The following is a 22,011-nucleotide window of genomic DNA, read 5'->3' as shown; positions in this document are numbered from 1 at the left end:
ACCCTTTCAAAAAATGAATACAGTAATCCCTCCTCCATCGCGGGGGTTGCGTTCCAGAGCCACCCGCGAAATAAGAAAATCCGCGAAGTAGAAACCATATGTTTATATGGTTATTTTTATATTGTCATGCTTGGGTCACAGATTTGCGCAGAAACACAGGAGGTTGTAGAGAGACAGGAACGTTATTCAAACACTGCAAACAAACATTTGTCTCTTTTTCAAAAGTTTAAACTGTGCTCCATGACACGTATGCGAAGCACCATGCAGCATACTTAAAAGCTGCACACAGAAGGTGGCAACGTGAAGATAATCTTTCAGCATTGTTAGACGAGCGTCCCTATCGTCTAGGTGTGCGAACAGCCCCCCTGCTCACACCCCCTATGTCAGGATCACAGATAGTCAGCGCAAGAGAGAGAGAAAGAAAAGTAAGTTGGGTAGCTTCTCAGCCATCTGCCAATAGCGTCCCTTGTATGAAATCAACTGGGCAAACCAACTGAGGAAGCATGTACCAGAAATTAAAAGACCCATTGTCCTCAGAAACCCGCAAAGCAGCGAAAAATCCGCAATATATATTTAAATATGCTTACATATAAAATCCGCGATGGAGTGAAGCCGCGAAAGGCGAAGCGCGATGGATTACTGTATTTCAGAATTATACCAAAACATTATGGAGGAGAACCCGTCAAGCCAAAAATGTGTCATCTGGCATAGCAATGACTGTATATTCTAAAAATTAAGGTTTGGGGTGTGTGTTATCTAGATTTAAACTCAAAAGATGGCTTGTGGTAAGACTTAGATTGGGCTATCTAAGCAAGACAGTCATAAAATATGGAGCAGACAAAAAAGCTTTATGAGGAAGGACAGGCAAAACGTTCTCTATGTAGGATAGATGGAAACTACCAAATGTTCAATTGCTGTCCTGGCTGCTAAAGGATAGATAGATAGATACTAATACTGCAGACCATTCTTAGGCCACCCAAAGAAATCATTTTTAAAGTTGGTTAACAAACACATGGAATGGAACTTGGGTGCTTCGGGGAGTGGTTTCTCTACAAAACCTTTGTTGTTTAAGCCATCTCACATGATATAAATGTTCTAGTTAAACCACAGACATGCTTGTCATTTTGTCAAAGTGTGCTTATTGTAGTATTTTATGATTATTTGCTTTAAATACACTTTTCTTGGCTGGTCAAAGACATTAGCACAGTGCCCTATAAATATGTTCTTGCTTGTGTGGTGGGGGCAGTTTTGACCCTTGCTAACTACCATTTCAGAGAAAACAGTACAAATTATGTTCAGATGGGAGGTAATGAGGGAGCAATAAACACTGCTACAAGAATAATTTCTACAGCAGTGTTACATTGACAGAAGGATTCTTGCAGACTAAGTGAGAAGATGCCAGTTATACATCAGGAAGATAGGTCAGCAGTCAAACCTGATAAATGCACAGTTTGCCCCATTTATTTATAAACAAGGGCAGATAGCCTGGAGGATACTGTATCAAAATAGCCATTTAAAGACCGGTCATGGCTCTGGTGCACTGTTTTTATGGTACCCAGGTAATGATGTGGCTTGTTGGCACTTAATCATTATAGGCCTGCGTCTGACCCCAAAATGGGTTTTGCCACACACTGCAAGTTGCAAATTAAGTTTAGTGTGGAAAGGTGAGGTGGAGCAAAGTCTTGCAAGCAGGAAGGAATAAAGTGATGAAGAGAAAACCAGTGTCAATGGTAATTTGGTGCTTTAGAGGTAAGTAAGTGAAGAAGCCGTCCCACCAAACAACTGGGAACTAAATATTTGTTACACTACCTGTAGTATAATTCCATCATGATCTCTTGTCATCTGTTCTTTATTCCTTTGAAGAATACAACATACATTCATTCATTAATTTTTGTACTCTTTGGCATTTCTCCAGTGGTACAAAAAAAAAATGCTTTTAGTTTTAAGAAACAGTGAGCAGCTGAAATATACTCTTATTTTGAACATTACAGATTTATTCAGAAATTTCAGGTGTTTTTATATTATATATCATTCTTTCCCTGCTTAAGCAAGGAAGTTTGTCTGAAATAGTTGTTTGACAAGAAGGGATATATCGCACAAAATTTTAAAGTCTAAAGAAGCATTGGTTCTAATTGGCAAACTATAAACTTGAAATTATTACCTATTCTGTTTTTCAGTTGATATTGGGGAACTACAAATGGATTACGTATGAAGAAATGGATGTTCAGGTGAATCACTTGGGCAGTGGCCTAGCTGCTTTGGGACAAAAACCAAAGAACACAATTGCCATTTTCTGTGAGACCAGGGCCGAATGGATGATTGCAGCTAATGCTTGTTTCCGATACAATTTTCCATGTAAGTTGTTATTCGTTAAAATTTGTGTGTATTTCCTTGTTTTAATTGTAAAGTTTTGTTTTTTTAAGTAGCTGGAAAGGAGCAAACTGTATCAAAATTGATTGCCCGTTGAACAAAAATAAATATGTAATACCAAAAAAAAAGCCTAATGTTGAAATCAAAAGTTCTAATTTAAACCTAATATAGATATACAGTATAATATGTGCATTCAGATAAAGTCACAATACAAAGAAATACAATTTTTTTGGTTAGGATTCCACTGTACTTTAATACTGGGTTTTGAATTTAATTCCATTGGCATTGTCCCAAATTTGTTTGGTTGATATAAGCATTAGTGAGCTTTTCAAAAATGTTTTTTTTTTATGTATATGCCTGGGGAAGGAAAATGTGTGCTTGTTTTTCACATAGGTTATTTGAAATTGTCAATGAAAACAATCTAAATAGATGTATATATGTGTTCTTAGTACAATTAGTCTGAAATCTGTACAAGTAAAGATGTTGCTTTTATGCCAGTTAATTTAATGACATACTAATGTCATAAAAGTTGCCAGTTCATTATGTAGGTAGTCCTACACAATACAGTACTGGTTTCATGATTTGTTTCTAAGATGCAATTCCCTTCACCTTATATGTGTTGAGTTCACAGATTGATCCTCCCAGACCAGAAACTTGATGTAATGTTAATTTAAAATCCAAATATGAATCTGAGTATCTGTGAATGTACTTTTTTTTTTGTCCTTCAGAGAGCTTGCATCATATCAAAGGTGAATTACTACCTAGTGCCAACAACCTTGAATTTTCTAAGCTGGTGTAAAACAAAATGGCAAAATTTCAAAAGATGGTGATGGTGCCTCTGTGAAGAATAAGAAAAAGTTTCACATGTAAATCACTTGTACAAAACGTGATTGCTTCCTTTATGTTTTGTTTACTTGAGCTTAGAACAGTACCTAAGTCAATTTCATACTGTGGTATACACATTTATATATCTTTTATTTTAATTATTCAAACTGAATACTCAATATTTCCACAGTGGTGACCTTCTATGCCACACTTGGACAAGATGCTGTGGTTTATGGACTAAATCAGTGTGACGCCACTCATCTCATTACAAGCGTGGAACTTCTTGAAACTAAACTCAAGGCAAGTCTTACCTTGTGTGGTAGAGGGAGGGAATACATTTTTTTTGATATCTTATACGGAAGAGTTTGTTATTAAAATAAAATCTTCCCAATTGTTGCAGTGACTAATGGAGACAAATTGTAACTAAACAATATCTGAAAATGTTGACAAGTTTTTCATTCACAGCTGAAGAATCACAGGAATTGGTTCTAAGGAAATATGTAGCGTACTTAAATATAGGCATTGTTGAGAAAACATAAGCAGTTAATTACAAGCAGCTTAGCTAAGCAGGGTATCTAGTAGACTTTTGACTGGTTTCTGTTTTTGTGTTCTATATCTAGGCAGATGTAAATCGAGTTGAAGATTGTTTTTTATTGAATTGTTTTAAATATACATTTTTTTAAATTGATACAGAGCAATATAAATAAGAACAGTTGGTCCTTACCTCGCAAACCCAAATGGTAGCTTGCCGTGGTGAAAATGTTTTATGTGTGCCCTGTAGTACACTGTCTTTACGTCAAGGGCTAATTGATCTAGGGAAATACACCATAAATCACTAGATACAGTAAATAAATTGCAGGAAAATATTAATGTCATAAAATTTAAATAGGAAATATTTTGAATGTAAAATGTACTTGTGTTGAAATTACATATGTTTTTCCCATCCTGTATCATACTGTATATGTATTATGTAGCATTTTATTAGTTAAGTAGAAGCAAAGTGTTCATCGTTACATTTTCATGTAATGGTTTATTTCTTTTTTTTCTTTAATGTATTTTAGTTTTTGATTTTTTTTTATTTATTTATTTATTTATATTAAACACACCATGTTTGATTCTGCTATATCCTTCCTACTTTACAAACAGGGCATTTTCTCGCAACTTCACAATCTGAAGCATGTTATTTATGTTGATAAAAAGAACATCCAGACAGCTGATTATCCTAAAGAAATCCAGATTCACAGCTTAGAGTCTGTTCAGGAGCTGGGAGCCAAACCTGAACACTGTAAGTTGATTTTATTTTCCTGTTTGTTACTATGTACTGTATATGTAAATAGAGTAAAAGTATCTCTTTAATAAAGATTTCCAAGTTATATTTTTTTTATCAATGAACTATAATTATTATGCATTAAATTAATACATTTAAATCTTGCAAAAGAAAAGGATACTAGTTTTAAGCAATAATTTTGTTGCGTGGTTGTGTACTGCTTAGTGCTCCTGTGGTGCTAATATATCCAGTAATGTAGAAAATTATCTGAAGCAGGGTGAGTTATTACTTGTTGACTCCAAAGACATGTGCAGTGCTTCAATAAAAGTTATGATAAGACGAGAAGCAGGCTTGATATGTACACATTAATATTCTCAAATGTGCTCAATCAAATTTGGGGTTGCAAAGGAGCCGTTTTTAGACTGGCAGGCAGAACTGGGCACAAGGCAGCAAAAAGCCCAAGACAGGATGCCAGTCACATTCACACAGGAGCCAGTTGGGAATGAACCTGCACAGAAAAGGGAGGAATGTGCAGAGTCCACACTGATAGTTTCCAGGTATAGGATTTGAGCACAGGATGCTGGATTTTTGTAGATGTTAAGGCTACCCACTGTGCGGTTTTGACATTTATAATCTGTTAAATAAACATATTTAGTATTTTAGTTAGGTATCTATTTTAATAATCTATACTATCATATTTGGAGTAAATGTGGTTTGGCTCCCACTAATGTATATAATTAATAAAACTGATATAATGAATATGAAAAGCTTAAGTGGCAACACATTCATGTGTTTTTATTATTGCCAGTATTTAATAACGGTATTATTGTGTGTCTGAATTATTCAAGGGAAATCTGTCTATCTAACTGTCTGTCTATCTGTCCATCCATCCATCCTTCTGAAATGTGCATTGACAATAAATTTGTGACAAAGTTTGTAAGGGCATGACTACAACTTCAGCTTTATTTATTTAAAAAAACATTAAAAAAAAGTGTCAATATCTGGATTATTCTCAGTTCTTGTACTGGACACCACACTGTATTAGCATACTAAATAATGAAAACACGTTTATGTGTGTTACTGTACTTATATTCACCCATGTCTTAAATTTATATCTTCTTTTTTATTCACAGTAAGTGTTCCTCCATCTCGTCCTAGTTCTTCTGATCTTGCAGTTATTATGTATACCAGTGGTTCAACTGGCATTCCAAAAGGAGTCATGATTGATCATAGTAATCTGATAGCTGGTATGTCTGGACAGTGTGAAAGGATACCAGGTCTAGGGTGAGTACATTAGTGTTCCTGGAGGTTAAAGATTCATTGAAGAGAAACTAATTTTACAACACAAGCACCCCATTCCACTGTGACATTATCATTATTGAAATCACAATTTTCCATTGCTTCAGGTATTTCTTACTGTATATGTATTGTTCTATTTAAGCATGCGTTATTTTTAAAACTAACTTGAGACAAACTTCGCAGAGTGGCATCTTCATTAGGCACACCTAACTTTCCCCGGTAACTAAATGCTTAGTCGATGACAGAAACATAAACGCAAATAAAGTTAATTTAAAAAAAAAAACATGAGCATCACCCAATCATCTTTGTTTACAATTCAGTAAGATAACAAGCAAGACTAAATAATTTTCATTGCTCCAAGTATGGCATGGTAGTGGGCAACAGGGGCCCAGGCATAAGTGTAGCAGGAAATTAGTAATCTTGGGTCTTTCACATACAGCAGTGTCACAGGATTATTTATACAATACAATACAATACAATACAGTTTATTTTTGTATAGCCCAAAATCACACAGGAAGTGCCGCAATGGGCTTTAACAGGCCCTGTCTCTTGACAGCCCCCCAGCCTTGACTGTCTAAGAAGACAAGGAAAAACTACCAAAAAAAAAAACCTAGTAGGGAAAAAATGGAAGAAACCTTGGGAAAGGCAGTTCAAAGAGAGACCCCTTTCCAGGTAGGTTGGGCGTGCAGTGGGTGTCAAAAGAAGGGGGTCAATACAATACAGTACAATACATAGAACAGAATAAATCCTCAATAAAAAAACAAAAAAATTTCTTGAAGTACGGAGGAGAATTTAACAGTTGATGATATCACATAATAAGATTTAGATAATTTTAGACTCCTAGAGACCTCATCCATCAAGCTGCCTCCCCCATTTGGCCATTCCACACCTGAAACAGTGTTGGGCCAGCCAATCTGAAGAAAGGACCCCTCTTTCTCACGATTCCTGCGATCCTCCATCAGGGATGACTTTACCTTAGGCAGGCAAAACAACTTGGCAGGTGGGCCGTGGCACCAAGTGCCACATTTGAGTACCGAGAAGAGAAACAGAATAGGTGAGGGTTAGTATCCAATTCTATCATGTTACTTATGTTTTAGTGCTAATGACTAACAACAGAGATGCAGTATGTACAGTTAATCAGCAGCTCTAGTCAGGATATGCTAAACTGAAGTAGTGAGTCTTCAGCCAGGATTTAAAAGCTGAGACCGAAGGGGCATCTCTTATAGTAGCAGGCAGACCATTCCACAATTTAGGGGCCCTGTAACTAAAAGTTCGACCTCCCATTGTTATTTTATTAATCCTTGGAACCATAAGCAGACCAGCATCTTGAAATCTTAATGTGCGCTCTGGTTTGTAAGTCATGATACGTTCAGACAAGTAAGCTGTACCTCGGCCATTTAATGCTTTATATGTTAAAAGAAGGATTTTGAAATCTGCCCTAAACTTAACCGGGAGCCAGTGTAAGGATTTAAGAACTGGAGTTATGTGTTCGTATTTTCTTGTTCTTGTAATAATTCTTGCAGCCACATTTTGTATTAACTGGAGGCTGTATAAAGAACAGTTTGAACATCCAGTGAACACTGCATTGCAGTAGTCAATCCTACTAGAGATAAATGCGTGAATTAATGGAATGGAATGTCTAACAAGCTTGCACACGTGTAATGGTCAGGTATCAACACACTTTTTGTCATGTAGTGTATATGAAAATTGTTGCTAATGAAGTGCATCCCTTCGTTTTGACAATATACCCTTCTGTGGGGTTTTGGGGTGGAACAATGCTCGCTGCCTTAGTAGAAATGTTCAGGAATGGCTACAGAAGCAACAATGACTTTTGTTGCCCTTTTAGTTCCAGATTTTCATTTACCAGCTAATTCAACAACATTTTTGTGAGTGAATTTTAGTTCACGCCTTCCTGAATTTTGGCTTTTCTGAAAGCAAATGTGAGGACCAGACTATTGGGGAGGAGTATCAGAAAATGTGGCCATTCATTATACACTTTATTTGTAGTTAAAATTCTACTTCCAAAATGGCTGCTGCTTCACTTCACAGTAAGCAAAATATCCATCCAACATTACTTGTCAGTTTAACCTCCTTAATAATGATTCTCTTGTGCTTTTTACTTGGACGTAAACATTAGTTTGGAGCACTTTATTCATCACAGGCATATGTGCATGCACATATGTTTAAATGTTAGCGTTCCAGTACAATAGTGTGAATATGTTTGTCCCCCCCCCCCCACCCCATAATCTTCCCATAATTCTACTGCATAAACAAGTCTTTTTGAGTTTTGTAGCTTTCATTTACAAGAGTAATACTTTCTGTAGAACAGTGAACAAGCCACAGTGTATTATTTTCTGTAAAGTTAAGTCATATTAAAAGTGTAGTGTAGAATATGAAAATACAGTGAAATCTGTGTTTTATTATACTGTTTGGTATATAATATCAAATTGTATAAGGAATAATAAGATTTGAGACTATAGAAAGGGTTATTCTATAGTGGTGATTTTGTGATTTTTGTGAGTAGCCAAAGATTAATAACTTGTGTGTACTAAAGTATATGAATTACATGTTTCTAACATTTGTAGTTTATACTGTTTGTACGCTTTCAGAGCAATGTCGGGATCAGTCCCATTTCTATGGTACAGTCAATAGACTGCAGAATTCTGTTGTGGTATGGTGTCTGTTGATGATGACTGAATGTCTGGTTGACCTTTAATGCTGATCACAAAAGAAAATTACAATTACAAAAGAAAACAGAGTGAATTGAAATTTAAAATCAACATGATTATACATGAGATAGCAGACATTATAAGGATTAATTTTGGTCAGTCTTGTCCATCATTCTTGAACAATTAGACATGAACAAGGTCTTAAAACATTTCCACATCCGAAGTTCTAAGTAGAATCTCAAGCTTATGATTATGAAGTAGGAGAAATTTAAAGTGTCTCATAATTGGAGATGAAACTCTTGATACATTATTGTGAATCCAAGCACCATGGGAAATATGGTAATTCTCCACCATCAAAAGAAATGAAAGGTCCAATCTTGTGTTGTCGGGATCATAAGCACAATTTTTTTTATGATGTTAAAGGTATAGTCTATATTGATTACATGACTCTGTTATCCCAATTTGCATTGCATTTGTGACAGTAATCGGCGATAAAAAACATGTTGACCATTGCCCATCTACTTTATGCCAAAGCCTCCGTTCACACTCTGTGAGTTACAAAGGCTGAACTGTAAAACTCTGGATTCAAATAAATGCCACATCTACCCCGTTTTCCATACCTGACCCTTGTGACTGTCATCTCTTCTCTAATCAGAAAAGGCCAGCTTTGTGGGATGTGCTCTACCAATGATGAAGAAGTCAAGTCTGTTACAAAAGAGTGGATGCACACTGTAGACAAACTGCTTTACCCAAGTGTAATAGAAAAGCTTTGTGAAAGCTTAAAGCATGTACAGGGTGGTCCAGATCTAATTATGCAATTTTCATTACACTATAACTTATTAAGTTTATTACATAGAGAATTCACAAAAAATTATTTTTGTTGCTGAAACATGGCAGCACCTGCCCTGCATTCATTTATTACAAGATATTTCGAACAATTCTTTTGTCTTGCATTGTTTTCCTGCATTGCATTAAAAGTTGCATAATTAAAGTAGATCTGAACCACCCTATACTTTAGTGTTCAGAGAGATTATGTTAAAGAATAAAGCCTGTTTAGATTTGCTGGTGTGTTAGGGTAAAAATGTTTTGATCACCCCTCATTGTGTACATGTTGATGAGCAGGTTTATTTCATCCTAGTAGGACTATTCATTTTATGTAATTTACTGGACATACTGAGTGCACATTTATGGTTTTTGCAAATATGTAATCCTAGCACTTATTTAGTAATACTCTGTATATTGCTTAACAGCCCAAAAGACACATACATTGGATATCTGCCTTTAGCTCATGTTCTGGAAATGACAGCGGAGATCTCCTGTGTCACATATGGCTGTAGAATTGGCTATTCTTCTCCACAAACCCTATCAGATCAGGTAATTTTTAAACATTTGATACTCTATCTTTTATATGATATGTAATTTAATCATATGGTATTGAATGTTGTATTTTGGTTATTTGACCCACATAATGGTCTGATTAAGGTTGTCTGATTGAACATTGAACAATTCCTGTTATTTTTTGTGTTTTCATTACATATGAAGATAATGTGTAAATTTTTATGAATAAAACATCAGTAGATGTCATAGCTCTAAAGAGCTAGTGCTGCATTTTTTCACCTGAATTGTCATATTTGTATGTTTACATTCTGTCATGTAAAAAATACATATGAATCATTTATTTACACTATCAAAGATTATGTGGAAACCATTTTGAAAACCATTCATATAGGTTGTATGACAATTTTTAATATCATGATTTTTCAACAATGTTAATTACTTTGTTGTGTTCCATAATGCTTCTGAATTGCCTTTTTTATTAATTGCTTCCTGTCATCCCTTGTTCTTCTTAGTCAACAAAAATCAAGAAGGGAAGCAAAGGTGACTGCTCTGTACTGAAACCTACGCTCATGGCTGCTGTACCGGTATGTAACAATATAGAAGTTTATAGGTCGCATTTAGAATAGGTTGTTTCGTATAAGCAGTGTTTTAAATAAACAAAAAAATAAATAAAATAAAGTGTGATGTCGGGCTGAAATACACTGCTAATTTTTAAGAAGTTTATAGTTTGCTGGGTTTCTAAAGCAGGGCCTACAGCTTTATCCAAACAGTTACCACTTAAAAGCTGAAATACCCAGTGAAGAGTAATTAATTTTCCTTTATGTGGTTTTGAGCCCTGAAGTCAATTTCAGTATAAAAGGGTAGGTTTGGCTGTACATCTTTGGGCGCATAATACGTCTGAAAGAATACTACACATTCTGACTAAGTAGAAAACTACACTGTAGTGTTTCCATTTACCTCTGAGCAATGTTAATTTGATAATCATGAAGTGGAAGTTGCATAATACTGCCCAGACATGGCCTACCATGTAATGAATGTCCATCATAACTGGGTGTCTGCAAATGGAGACTTGTGAATTAAGCCATTAGACATCCATTAATGACTATGAAGGACTTCTAAAGTTCAGTGGCTCGACTTTACCAAAAATCATGAGAGTTAACCAGTTAAGTTTTGGGTGTAAGCTCTTTGGTCACATGACATATATATGAGCTTTTTGATTAAAATTCAGTTGGGGTGTGTGGCGGATACCTGAACGCTACCCATGCCTTAAGAAATGCTATTCCTGATGATCTGAAAATACAAATTATAAGTGTTTATAGAGTTTGTGTGTGTGTGTGTGTGTATGTATGTATGTATGTATATATGTATGTGTGTGTATATACAGTATATAATAATAAATTTACAGTATGTGTGTATATATGTACACTGTCCTTTTGCTGTGACCATGGAAGTAGTTTGGTGGGTTATAGCGCTGACACCAGCACTAAGACGTTAAACTAATTTATTGATGTTCTTTGCCAATATAATGTACATTGTGCAGTAATTTTTGTTAATGTAAGAATAATTTGTTTCAATGTTTGATACACTTTTAAAATATGTAATTTTACATTTAATATATTTTTCCTTTATAGGAAATTATGGATAGAATCTACAAGAATGTGATGAGCAAAGTGCAGGAGATGAATTACATCCAGAAAACTCTATTTAAACTAGGCTACGACTATAAACTTGAACAAATTAAAAGAGGATTTGATGCCCCACTTTGTAATATGTAAGAAGCATTTTTATAATTTTTGGTTAATTTTTTGTAAGCTAAATTAATCTGGATTTCTTTGTAAAAAGATTTTTGAAAAAATTAATTTCCTTAAAATTTGCTGTTAGGGTTTGTAATTTTACTTCTAATCAAAAGAATAGATAGAATAACTGGTAAAGGAAACATTCTTTTGTCGTGGTAAACTAACTAACTTGAGTGCGTTGTATTTGAATTAAGAAAAGTAGGAGCAGAATTGTTTTTTGTAATTTTTTGGCATAGCCCCATCCATAGATTACATGACAGCTGTTTTTCTCTAGACAAGTGTTCATATTTTAAGAAAAGTTTTACTTTAAGGAATTTATGATTAATCAGTTTTGTTAAAAAAAACTTTTCCTGAAATTAATATAAGTAGATTTGATATATATAAGACAACTACATATGAAATAGTCCTTTTCCTGTAAGCCCTTTACAAAATATTATTTTATGATTTAAAATAAAAAAAAAAAAAATCTTTTTCGTATAAGTAAAAACACCAAAGTTACCAACGTCACTAAATGTTACACTTTCTCAGCGTTTCTGTCGGCAATTATACTAAATATATCATCTTTTCCAAAATACTGTACCATATCTGTATTTTAAACCTATGTATTTTAAGTTTTGAAGTATTCCATGAAGCTCTACAAGCGAAGCCTGGTCCGGTCCATATTTTACTGAAACAACAGCCCTGTGCATTCCATTTTATTTGCCAAATTTAGATTTTTGATAGCTAAATGGAGTTTGAGAGATCTTTATTTTTCCATTCTTATTGGAATCTTGCAATAGGATGATTGGCTCTAGACTAAAAAAAATGTTTGTTTGATAATTACTATAGCTATTTCTTTGTCTACATATATATCTACAGTATATGGTTTTATAAACTGCGCTTTCAAATGTATATTTTTGTTGCTGTGTAGTATATAGTATACATCTTTCATTTTCATTATAAAGCATATTTTTGTTGTAAATATTAGCTACTTTAAGATAACCCTTATATTCTCCAACTTCTTAGGTTTTTATTCAAAAAGGTGAAATCATTGTTAGGGGGCAATGTGCGAATGATGCTCTCAGGTGGTGCCCCACTGTCACCAGCCACCCAACGCTTCATGAATATCTGTTTCTGCTGTCCTGTTGGACAGGGCTATGGATTGACAGAGACCTGTGGAGCAGGGACAATCACAGAAGGTAAGTTATTCCACCAAGTGTTTCCTAGTCAGTTATGTCTTGGAATAATATTAAGAAATAAATTAATTGCTTATGTGTAAGTAAAATTAATTCTGAAAGTTAATAGTTAGCTGTAAGAACACAAATTTTATTTTATGTAGTGTTTCCATTGCATTCACAGGCCTGTTTGTTATAGATGAAAGATGTATTAACATTTAAACTGAAAATGTAAATTCTGATTTTTGTAAATTTCAAACTGTACCCTATGTTTTATTAGGAAAACAGTTATGTTAATCTGACTCTTAGTGATGTTCACATAGTCTCCCCTTATGTATGAGAGTTTCTCTTGATGTATTCTGGTTTTCCTGCAGTGTCTCATGGAAGAGCACGTTAGAATGTGCCCATGTCTAAACTTAACACCCAAACATCTAAGCTATGGAGCATCAGGGCTAATCTCTGAGCAACTGTTTTATGCACAATTGAACATACTATTTTTAAATAGTACAGTTGTTTAAAGAACTGTATAATAATACAAAATATAAGTCTTTGTAATTTCTGTATATCTGTGCAGAATGTTGACTGTGTTTACAATACAATTTACAACAAAAAATAACTGAAAAAAAATCTGTCCCATGTTTCTCCCAATTGGAGTATTTTTATATATAGTTTTATGTTGACAATAAGATAAAATGATGTGACTGGTTCTGTGTGTCTCTGCATTTGTTCTGCCCATCTGAGGTGATGCTTTTGTTTTTGCTTGTAGTTGCAGATTACAGCACTGGGCGGGTGGGGGGCCCTCTCATATGCTGTGAAATCAAGCTGCGGGACTGGATTGAAGGTAAATGTTAGTTTGTTCTTTTGTTTATAAAAATGAAAACAAAAATATTTCTTCTTAACGTGATAAGTTAGCAAGTTTGCTTCACTGCTTATCATTATGGATGAAAAGGCTATAACATAATTGAAAGGTCAGGTCTCTCTAATGTGTTTTGAACAGTAAATACAACTTTTTGTCACTTGAATCCTGAAATAAATCATATTTAAGAATTAAAGTCATAACAGAAACAGTGTTTGGTATGATTGAAAAATTTTAGATAAAAAATGATGCTTTCAAAAATCATTCCCAGTAATAATATAGTTTTAATTTTAAAAACAATTGAGTGAAAACTGTGACTTCAAGTTGATGTAAACTGTCCATAACATCCAAAAAATTGCTAATTGGTATTGGAATATACTAACAAGCTTGCATAAGTAACCTGACACATGTTTAAAATGATATTTTTACAGTGTTGTTTAGGACAACTAATAAATATCATTACATTCAAATTATATGCGAAAATTAAAGAGAAACCTTGCTACATTTTTACCCTCCGGTCCACTTAAAGCTCTAAAGCACCTTTAAAAATGAAAGATTTCTTTAGTAAACATATTGGTTTATTTCAGAGACATAGCTGTTGTGTAAGATGTTGTCCATACATTGTGTATTCTGTATGCATGGAACCCATCTGTAGCCAAAATATTGCATTAACAAAATCAGAAGGAAACATTTTAATCTTTACTGTATATCATAAATTATGATTTACTTTTGCTTCCTTTATCATATATTATTATAGAAATTTGTGTATCTGTACAAGTGCAGTACCTCCGACTTAAAACATTTATTGGTTTTCCTGTCAAAATTATAAATACAGTGGAACCTCGGTTTGCGAGCATAATTCGTTCCGGAAACGTACTCGTAGTGCAAAGCACTCGTATATCAAAGTGAATTTCCCCATAAGAAATAATGGAAACTCAGATGATTTGTTCCACCACCCAAAACTATTCATATAAAAATGATTAATACAAAATATAAAGTAAAAATACATAAAACAAATTAACCTGCACTTTACCTTTGAAAAGAATCATGGCTGGTGTGAGTGAGTTTCTAAACTCTTGTGGGATTCCACCCAGCGGGACGACAGGTGGAAGAGCGTCCCAAAGCAATCGCAGTCTCCCAGCACTGTAGCAGTTCACTGTAAAAGCGAATCTGAAAAGATCACGGACATGCTATAAGCGCTTGCCGTCGAAATACATAAAACAAATTAACCTGCACTTTACCTTTGAAAAGAATCATGGCTGGTGTGAGTGAGTTTCTAAACTCTTGTGGGATTCCACCCAGCGGGACGACAGGTGGAAGAGCGTCCCAAAGCAATCGCAGTCTCCCAGCGCTGTAGCAGTTCGCTGTAAAAGCGAATCTGAAAAGATCACGGACATGCTATAAGCGCTTGCCGTCGATGGGTGATATAAGGAACAAGGAGCATTATAAATGCGCAGGGCACTGCCTGACTGCTGTGTGTGTTTCAAACTGAATAAAGCTGGTGTTGACTCAGCTTTGTGTCTTAGTTTGCAAGAATGGGAACTCGCACGTAACAGCACACATGCGCGTGCGCGAGCACACACACGCACACACACACGAGCAAGCACACACACACGCACACACACATGAGCAAGCACACACACATATACACACGCGCGCGCACACACAGTCACAATGCTAATGCTGTTGTAAACAGTATACACTCATACGGATGTTTACTATGAGTGAGGCATGCCAACTCAGACAGAGAATAGGAGACGATTGCCCACAACCCACAGCAAGAGAGAGAGAGAAGAACCATCAGCTCAGTTGTGATCACATGACGCTCAGCAGAGAAAAAGTATACATACTACTCGTACTGCAAGACCTCGCTCGTTTATCAAGTCAAAATTTATTAAAAATTTTTGCTTGTCTTGCAAAACACTCGTAAACCAAGTTACTCGCAAACCGAGGTTCCACTGTATGTATATACACTATTAGAGGCTAAAAATGAAATGTGGAATATTCATTTAGTCATCAACTACATTAAACATTAATTAAGACTGAACAGTTTTGGTTCTTCACATCCTTAGATGAATGTACCATAATTCAAGTTGTAACCTGAACCTTTTTGTAAGGGCATGTTATTAGATTAAATCCAGATATCTGTTTCTAGTACATTTGGTGTGAAGTTAAGCTTTATATATAAATAAACACAACAAAATTACTATACTTAAAAGATTTAGAAAGTGTTCATTACTTTAACAGGGGAAAATAAAAAAAAATTGGAATTATAATAATAATAAAGTTTGGAATTGAATATTTGTGTGATATCTGTGAATGATCTCATATATTACAGAAAATATATTCAAGGAGAATTTAAGAGTTATACTGTTCTGTTATTTCTGTAAAAATATGATAGACAAGAGTGAAAACTTGTAAACAGAATGAAATCATGTGAAGGAAAGTGAGAGTATGTTTAAGTATGTTCATTTTTGTAGGAACGGTGCACTTTCTTTTGTGTTTTGACTTGTATTATTGTAACACAAACCATATTACAAACTGCATGAATTTCTCTGAAGTTAAAAACATATCTATACTTAAGTCCAGTTGACTTTAAACTTTACAAACATTTTTTTGAAGGAATACAATAATTGAGAGACAGAGGATGGTAAAAAGTTCAGGGGTGAAAGAGAATAGCAAAGAAACATAAGAATATAAAAGAATATGATGCATGCATAATACCTCCAAAATGTAAAAGTGATAAGGCAGAAGATTTTGCTTTTCCGTGAAAATTGAATTTTTTTGTAAGTGATTTATATTATTCAAGCATTCTAGACTGGAGGTTCACTCGCAAAAACCGTGTTTGGATATAATAACTTTATATAAACTATTCTCTTGAGCTTTAGAACGAGAGGTTACTTTGTAGATCCTTAGTTTTTTTTCAGCCAACTTAGGGGAAAACAATTCTAGAAATAAGAGTAGGACACTGAAACATACAGTAGTAGCAGAATGTTTAGACACAGAAAATGTATCTCTCTGTCAATTTTCTTTATCCAAGCCAGGGTTGCAGGGCAAGCAGTAACACCAATTAGTCACAAACAGTGTTCCTGTATACTTTACATACCATGCATTCTAAGCCCTCTTAATCCTGAACAAGGTAGCAGGGTGCTGGAGCCCATCCCAGCAATATAATCTATATGTTATTAATGTGAATTCTCATAGTAATCTGAGTTCATTTTATTTGATTTGTATAGGTGGATATACAGATATGGACAAACCTAACCCCCGTGGGGAAATTTTGATTGGAGGACCAAATGTCACAAAAGGATATTACAAATGTGATAAAGTCAGTGAAGATTTTTTTGTGGATGAAAATGGACAGAGATGGTTTTGCACAGGAGATATTGGAGAAATTCATCTGGATGGATGCCTTCAAATAGTCGGTCAGTATATAGGCCCTTGGCTGTACAATGTATTCTAATTTGCTGACATTGGCCAAGTCATTTCACAGCACTTGGATGTTTAATTCTATCTTGAGGTTCCATTGAATTAAATTTTGCAGGTTTCCTTCAGAAATTCCCCTATTTTTACACAATTCACTCAGATATAAATAGCTGATTAGCAGATGTAAACTGATCTGGAATTAATGTGTGTGGGCCTCAATGTGCTCATCAGTAGACTGGTACGCTACCTGCATGTCCTCAACCCACCTGTGTTCTGGCTGTTGCTGCCAGTATTTGCACTTGTTCCCTCATGTCAGTTTTTCTATAGTGTGATAATAACTTGTCTATCATTTGATTTCCTTCTTGATGCCCACTATTATTCAATATGCCTTTCTTATGACCTTTTTTTATTGCACAGCCATACTGCTTTTGCTCAAAATTTTTTGAAAATTTATATTCCAAAACATTCCTGTTTTACACCTTGAGGTGAAATTTCAATTTACTCCATAGTGCCAACTCGGTGCTCTGCAGGCAGGTTTATGTTCAAATCTAAGGAAGCCTTACCAATCGACTTTGATATATCACACCTGGTACAAAATAGTTCAGACACAGGAAAAAATGAAGTAAATTTAAATAGTGCTTAAGACTGAAAGTTAGTTAGTATTGTGTAACAATTCAGATGTCTGAAAGTCACATCAGATTAAACTATCCTGAGCAGATAAATATCAAATGTGGAGAGTTCTTTCAAGTTTGGCTTGAACAGCAGGCTGCTGCGTGCTATACACAACTATGATGTGAGACATGCTTAATTACCAATGCGATACCCTATAGTATGTAATGGACAGTTCATCTGCAATGAACCTGGGGATGACAGGTTACAAAGTCATCAATTACAGATGTCGATGTGTGAACTAATCCAAACTTAAAATAAGGTGTATTGAATTCTTTCAAACTTTCATTAACTGGGAGTCCTTTTTTCAGATTGCTTCTGATTTTGATCCAGTTCATTCATATCTGTCAGTAATCTCAATAAAAGGAAGCAGAAGTAGTTAAATGTAACAGCTGCAGTTTATTTACTCTTTAACACACTATTTCTTTTGATTTTCATTTTCAAATTTACAGAAAATATTGTTTGCTTCCATATGTACAGTGAGACTGAATTTTATCTTTGCAAAAAGGAAAAGTGAGCTAAATATTACATAAACACAGAAATATCTCTCTGTGTTTATGCCCAAAAAGACATTTAAACATTTACCAGTGTAGTCAACACAATTTGCTTCAGTCTGTTTTTTCCCTTTTGAAACTGGTGTTAAAGTGGCATTACATTGCACATTTTCCCCATTCCCATACTGAAGTGGGTCTGAGATTTTATATACCTGTTGTATTTGAGCCCTCAGTAGGAGAGCTTTTAATACCTGGTGTCTCCTAAAGGCTCAAGTATAGTGTGAACTACTTTACAGAGAGACTGGGAAACACCATACGGTGTAGAAGATAGTGAAAGAAGCTTGGAAAGCAGCACACAACACTGGCAAACATCCAGAAATCATATGATATTATAAACTGTAAATGTTACTCAGACACTTATGGAAATCATTTTTCCCCTTAAGGTTCTGAATTACTTCTGATATAAGGAATAGGAAACAAAGTGGTTATAATTCAGTAAACACCAAAGAGAAAAATGGGTCTCTTTTTTTTAACTCGCAGTAGATTTCCAAAAGCATCATTGATAGGAGGCCAGCCAGAAGCTTGTCACTTGTTAAGACAGAAAAATATGTTGTTTTATGCACTGAAACTTTGTTTTTTGTGAGGTTTTATTTATATCATTTAATATAAGTTTGGTTCCTGCAAGTAAAGAATAAGAAAAAAATACCAGAGATAAAACAGGAAGAAATGGAGCCACACAGAGACTGCTAGCTCAGAGTTCTGAACCCAATATCTTTGTGTCCTGTACTAGTATCACAGCCATGTTCTGCTTTTAAAATTTATGAATGAGGAACTGGTGACAAATTAGATTTTTCTTAAGAAAATATAAATATTAATAGTTACTGATTGTTTAATTTCTCTTCTGAAGCAATTTTCTCTTTTTATTTTAGTAGTAATAGTAGTAGTAATGTTGTATGTACACTGAAACTCTAATTTGTATTTCTGACCTACATACAAGTCTCTGTTTTCTTGAAAGAATGTGTTATTCAAAAGAACTGCAAATCTGCAAGCCTGATGTATTCCTTACTCGTGTTTCTGTGACCTTATGTCCTGGAACCTTGTAGGAAGAAAATCCTGAAAGAATGTATTTTACCTCAAGTTAAACTGAACTAGTCAGTACTAGTCAGTAAATTAACACACATTATGTAAAACCAGTACATGTGATCCACAAGTTGGACCTCTTGCACATGTAAAAAGTAATGCCTCCTTTTCTTATTTGTTCTGTTCAGTCGGTGATCACCAAAAAATATTCATTCTTATACAGTGTTAAACCACAACTTCTTGAATTTTTGGTCTGTAGACATCAAATAATGTGCTGTAATTATCATCTTTATAATTTTTTATTTTTGTATTTTGAATGCATTTTATGTCAGTGTTATGTAATATAACCATAAGGGCTATCATTTACCTGGAAAGAGGATTAATTACACAGTAATTTTTTTCCATGACCAGCTCCCAAAAATATAAATATAAATTCTGTGTGTACGTTTTAACATCACATTCCAAAATAGTTCAGGGACAGGGAGAACCAGAAACTGTTCCGAGTTGTTTCCTGCCTTTTCCTCAGTGCTGCCAGTACAGAGAGTCCAAACTTGACAGTCAGCAGTCAATCTAACAAAGTATGCCTGTGGGGTTATGGAAGGAAAAACCAGGGCACTCTGAGGAAAATGCATGCAGACAACTGAAGAATATGCACAGCATTGTGTCACATTCTAAACTAGTATGCTGTGTCTATGACATTAAGATAGATAGATAGATAGATACTTTATTAATCCCCAAAGGGAAATTCACATACTCCTTGTTACTGGTATATGATTTTCTACTTTGCCAGCAATTAATTTAGGTGTTCCAAAAATATTTTTGCATAATGCATACAAAGAAATTCAAATAATATGGAAACATCTATTTATGGGAATATTTATGGCACTATTAACACTTTGTTTTTCAAATGATTTTTCTTTTATTTCTTCTTGTGGTTTACAGATCGCAAAAAAGACTTGGTAAAACTACAGGCTGGAGAGTATGTGTCCCTTGGAAAAGTAGAATCTGCCTTAAAGAACTGCTCACTGATCGACAACATCTGCGCTTATGCAAACAGGTAACCCTAAACGTGACATTGAACTGCACAGAAAATGTTTCCTTGACATGAACGTTGAACACAAGTTATCAGTTTTCTTAACATTCTCTCTTAGTGACCAGAACTATGTGATCAGCTTTGTGGTACCAAATCAAAAGAAATTGACCGCTTTGGCAAACAAGCAAGGAATTCAAGGCTCTTGGGAAGAGATCTGCAACCATCCCAGCATGGAGGCTGAAGTTCTTAAAGCAATCAAAGAAGTAGCAGCTTCAAGTGAGTAGCACCTTTCTAAAATCTGGAAAGCAAGATCTTTGCCGCCTGGTCTAAACAAGGTTGCTCTGTTGTCAGACTAAAGCCAATGTCACCTTGTACAACTTCAAGTCACTGAGCAAGACAGACTTCCTGACAGCAGCTGCTATTTGCAAGGCCATGTTAATTTATACGACTGAAAATTGTTAGTCATGTCACATTTAGGCATTGCATACTGACTTTCCAGCACAGTTTTGCTTGCCCCTTTTTTGTGATAGCCAAAAGCCTGCTGTGTAACGGAGCCAGGCATTGTGTGAAGGGTTAACAAGTATGTTGAATTCAGCCACAAAATCTGTCCTTTTTTTTTTTTTCTTTCCCCCCATTCTGTAGTAGTTCATAAAACATGAGACATAAGAAAGGCGAGCATGCCTTTTGTTTGTGACGTCCAAAACACCTGTGTTCCTTATTTCTCTTTGCTACTATATATGAATTGCACTTTTGGATGAGCATTCATTGGATGCCTGCTCTTCTGCACACAGAGCCCACATCTACTAATGAAGATGAATCAAACCTGTTTGATTGTTTGGTTTTGTTAGAGCGAGTCATTGACTACTTGGAGTGAGTCACTGGGCATGTCACATTACACAACGAGTTTTACAGGAGCACACCACCAACTGCCTCAAACTCATTAAGATTATGTAAATAAAGGCTACAACTGAAAATTGCTGCAAAAGTCTTCTTAATGTAACATGAGTGTAACATGTGTTGTCAAAATAAACAGTGGTTAGTGTTGGGCTAACTAATTTGTTGCTTTTTATGGGTCATAGTGTAGAAATCGCGTTCTCATATTGGGTGATTCCTACACTATGACCACCACCCGAGAGGGAAGTGGGCGATATTTGAAGGATAAAATAGTATCTGTATATTCGGTCCTATGCACGCCCTTAAATAACTGGGGGTAAAAAAAAAAAAATTCAGAAGAAAGTGGGACTGATAAATATATTGAAATCCAACGATTACATTTACTTGCCTGGTGCCTGAGTGCTCATTGGTGAACCCCCTTCCTCAGACGCCCTCCCCAGCAGCCAAACCTTAATCCCCGGTTTGACACAAACTTAAAGAAAAATAAAAAAGAATTGTTCCCTTGGAAAAAAAAAAAGAAAGAAAGATTTAACAGTCCATATATACAGAGAAGAATCCTGCAGTTCAGTTCCTGCCATAGGATGACATGAGGAAAACACAACAGTCCTCCGGCGAAAACAGCTTCCCCGCTGACTATCACGAAGAAACTCAATCACGAGTCAGACTCGCCAAGTGGGAGCACCCGGAGAACACAAGCCCCTGGCCTCTTCTCAGGATACGTCACAGTTATTATTACTTCGGGGTGGCCACCCACAAATAGTAGACGTCCCTGGGTGAAGTCAGATCCTGAATGATTCTTAAAGCATAGAAAGTCGCCTCCTTGTCTTCTGCCTTTTCCTTC

At 35.2% G+C, this 22,011-nt stretch overlaps 1 protein-coding gene across 4 annotated transcripts in view; it reads left to right on the top strand.

Moving 5' to 3' along the window:
* The window catches only part of LOC114662540 (long-chain-fatty-acid--CoA ligase 4-like), a 73,699-nt gene that overhangs the window by 42,520 nt on the left and 9,168 nt on the right, over window positions 1–22,011 (top strand). For all 4 annotated transcript variants that reach the window (XM_051935089.1, XM_028816063.2, XM_028816061.2 and 1 more), the window contains exons 5-16: window positions 2,178–2,355; window positions 3,386–3,495; window positions 4,342–4,480; window positions 5,596–5,746; window positions 9,681–9,804; window positions 10,281–10,352; window positions 11,400–11,539; window positions 12,570–12,742; window positions 13,485–13,559; window positions 16,811–16,999; window positions 20,186–20,300; window positions 20,395–20,552. In XM_051935089.1, coding sequence (XP_051791049.1) covers window positions 2,178–2,355; window positions 3,386–3,495; window positions 4,342–4,480; window positions 5,596–5,746; window positions 9,681–9,804; window positions 10,281–10,352; window positions 11,400–11,539; window positions 12,570–12,742; window positions 13,485–13,559; window positions 16,811–16,999; window positions 20,186–20,300; window positions 20,395–20,552 — 1,624 coding nt within the window. The remainder of the gene's footprint in view (window positions 1–2,177; window positions 2,356–3,385; window positions 3,496–4,341; window positions 4,481–5,595; window positions 5,747–9,680; window positions 9,805–10,280; window positions 10,353–11,399; window positions 11,540–12,569; window positions 12,743–13,484; window positions 13,560–16,810; window positions 17,000–20,185; window positions 20,301–20,394; window positions 20,553–22,011) is intronic.

This window comes from Erpetoichthys calabaricus, chromosome 12 (genome assembly GCF_900747795.2).
Source record: "Erpetoichthys calabaricus chromosome 12, fErpCal1.3, whole genome shotgun sequence".
NCBI classification, from domain to species: Eukaryota; Metazoa; Chordata; class Cladistia; order Polypteriformes; family Polypteridae; genus Erpetoichthys; species Erpetoichthys calabaricus.
The sequence above is the reverse complement of the archived record's forward strand: the minus strand, read 5'-3'. Positions and strand labels throughout refer to the sequence as shown.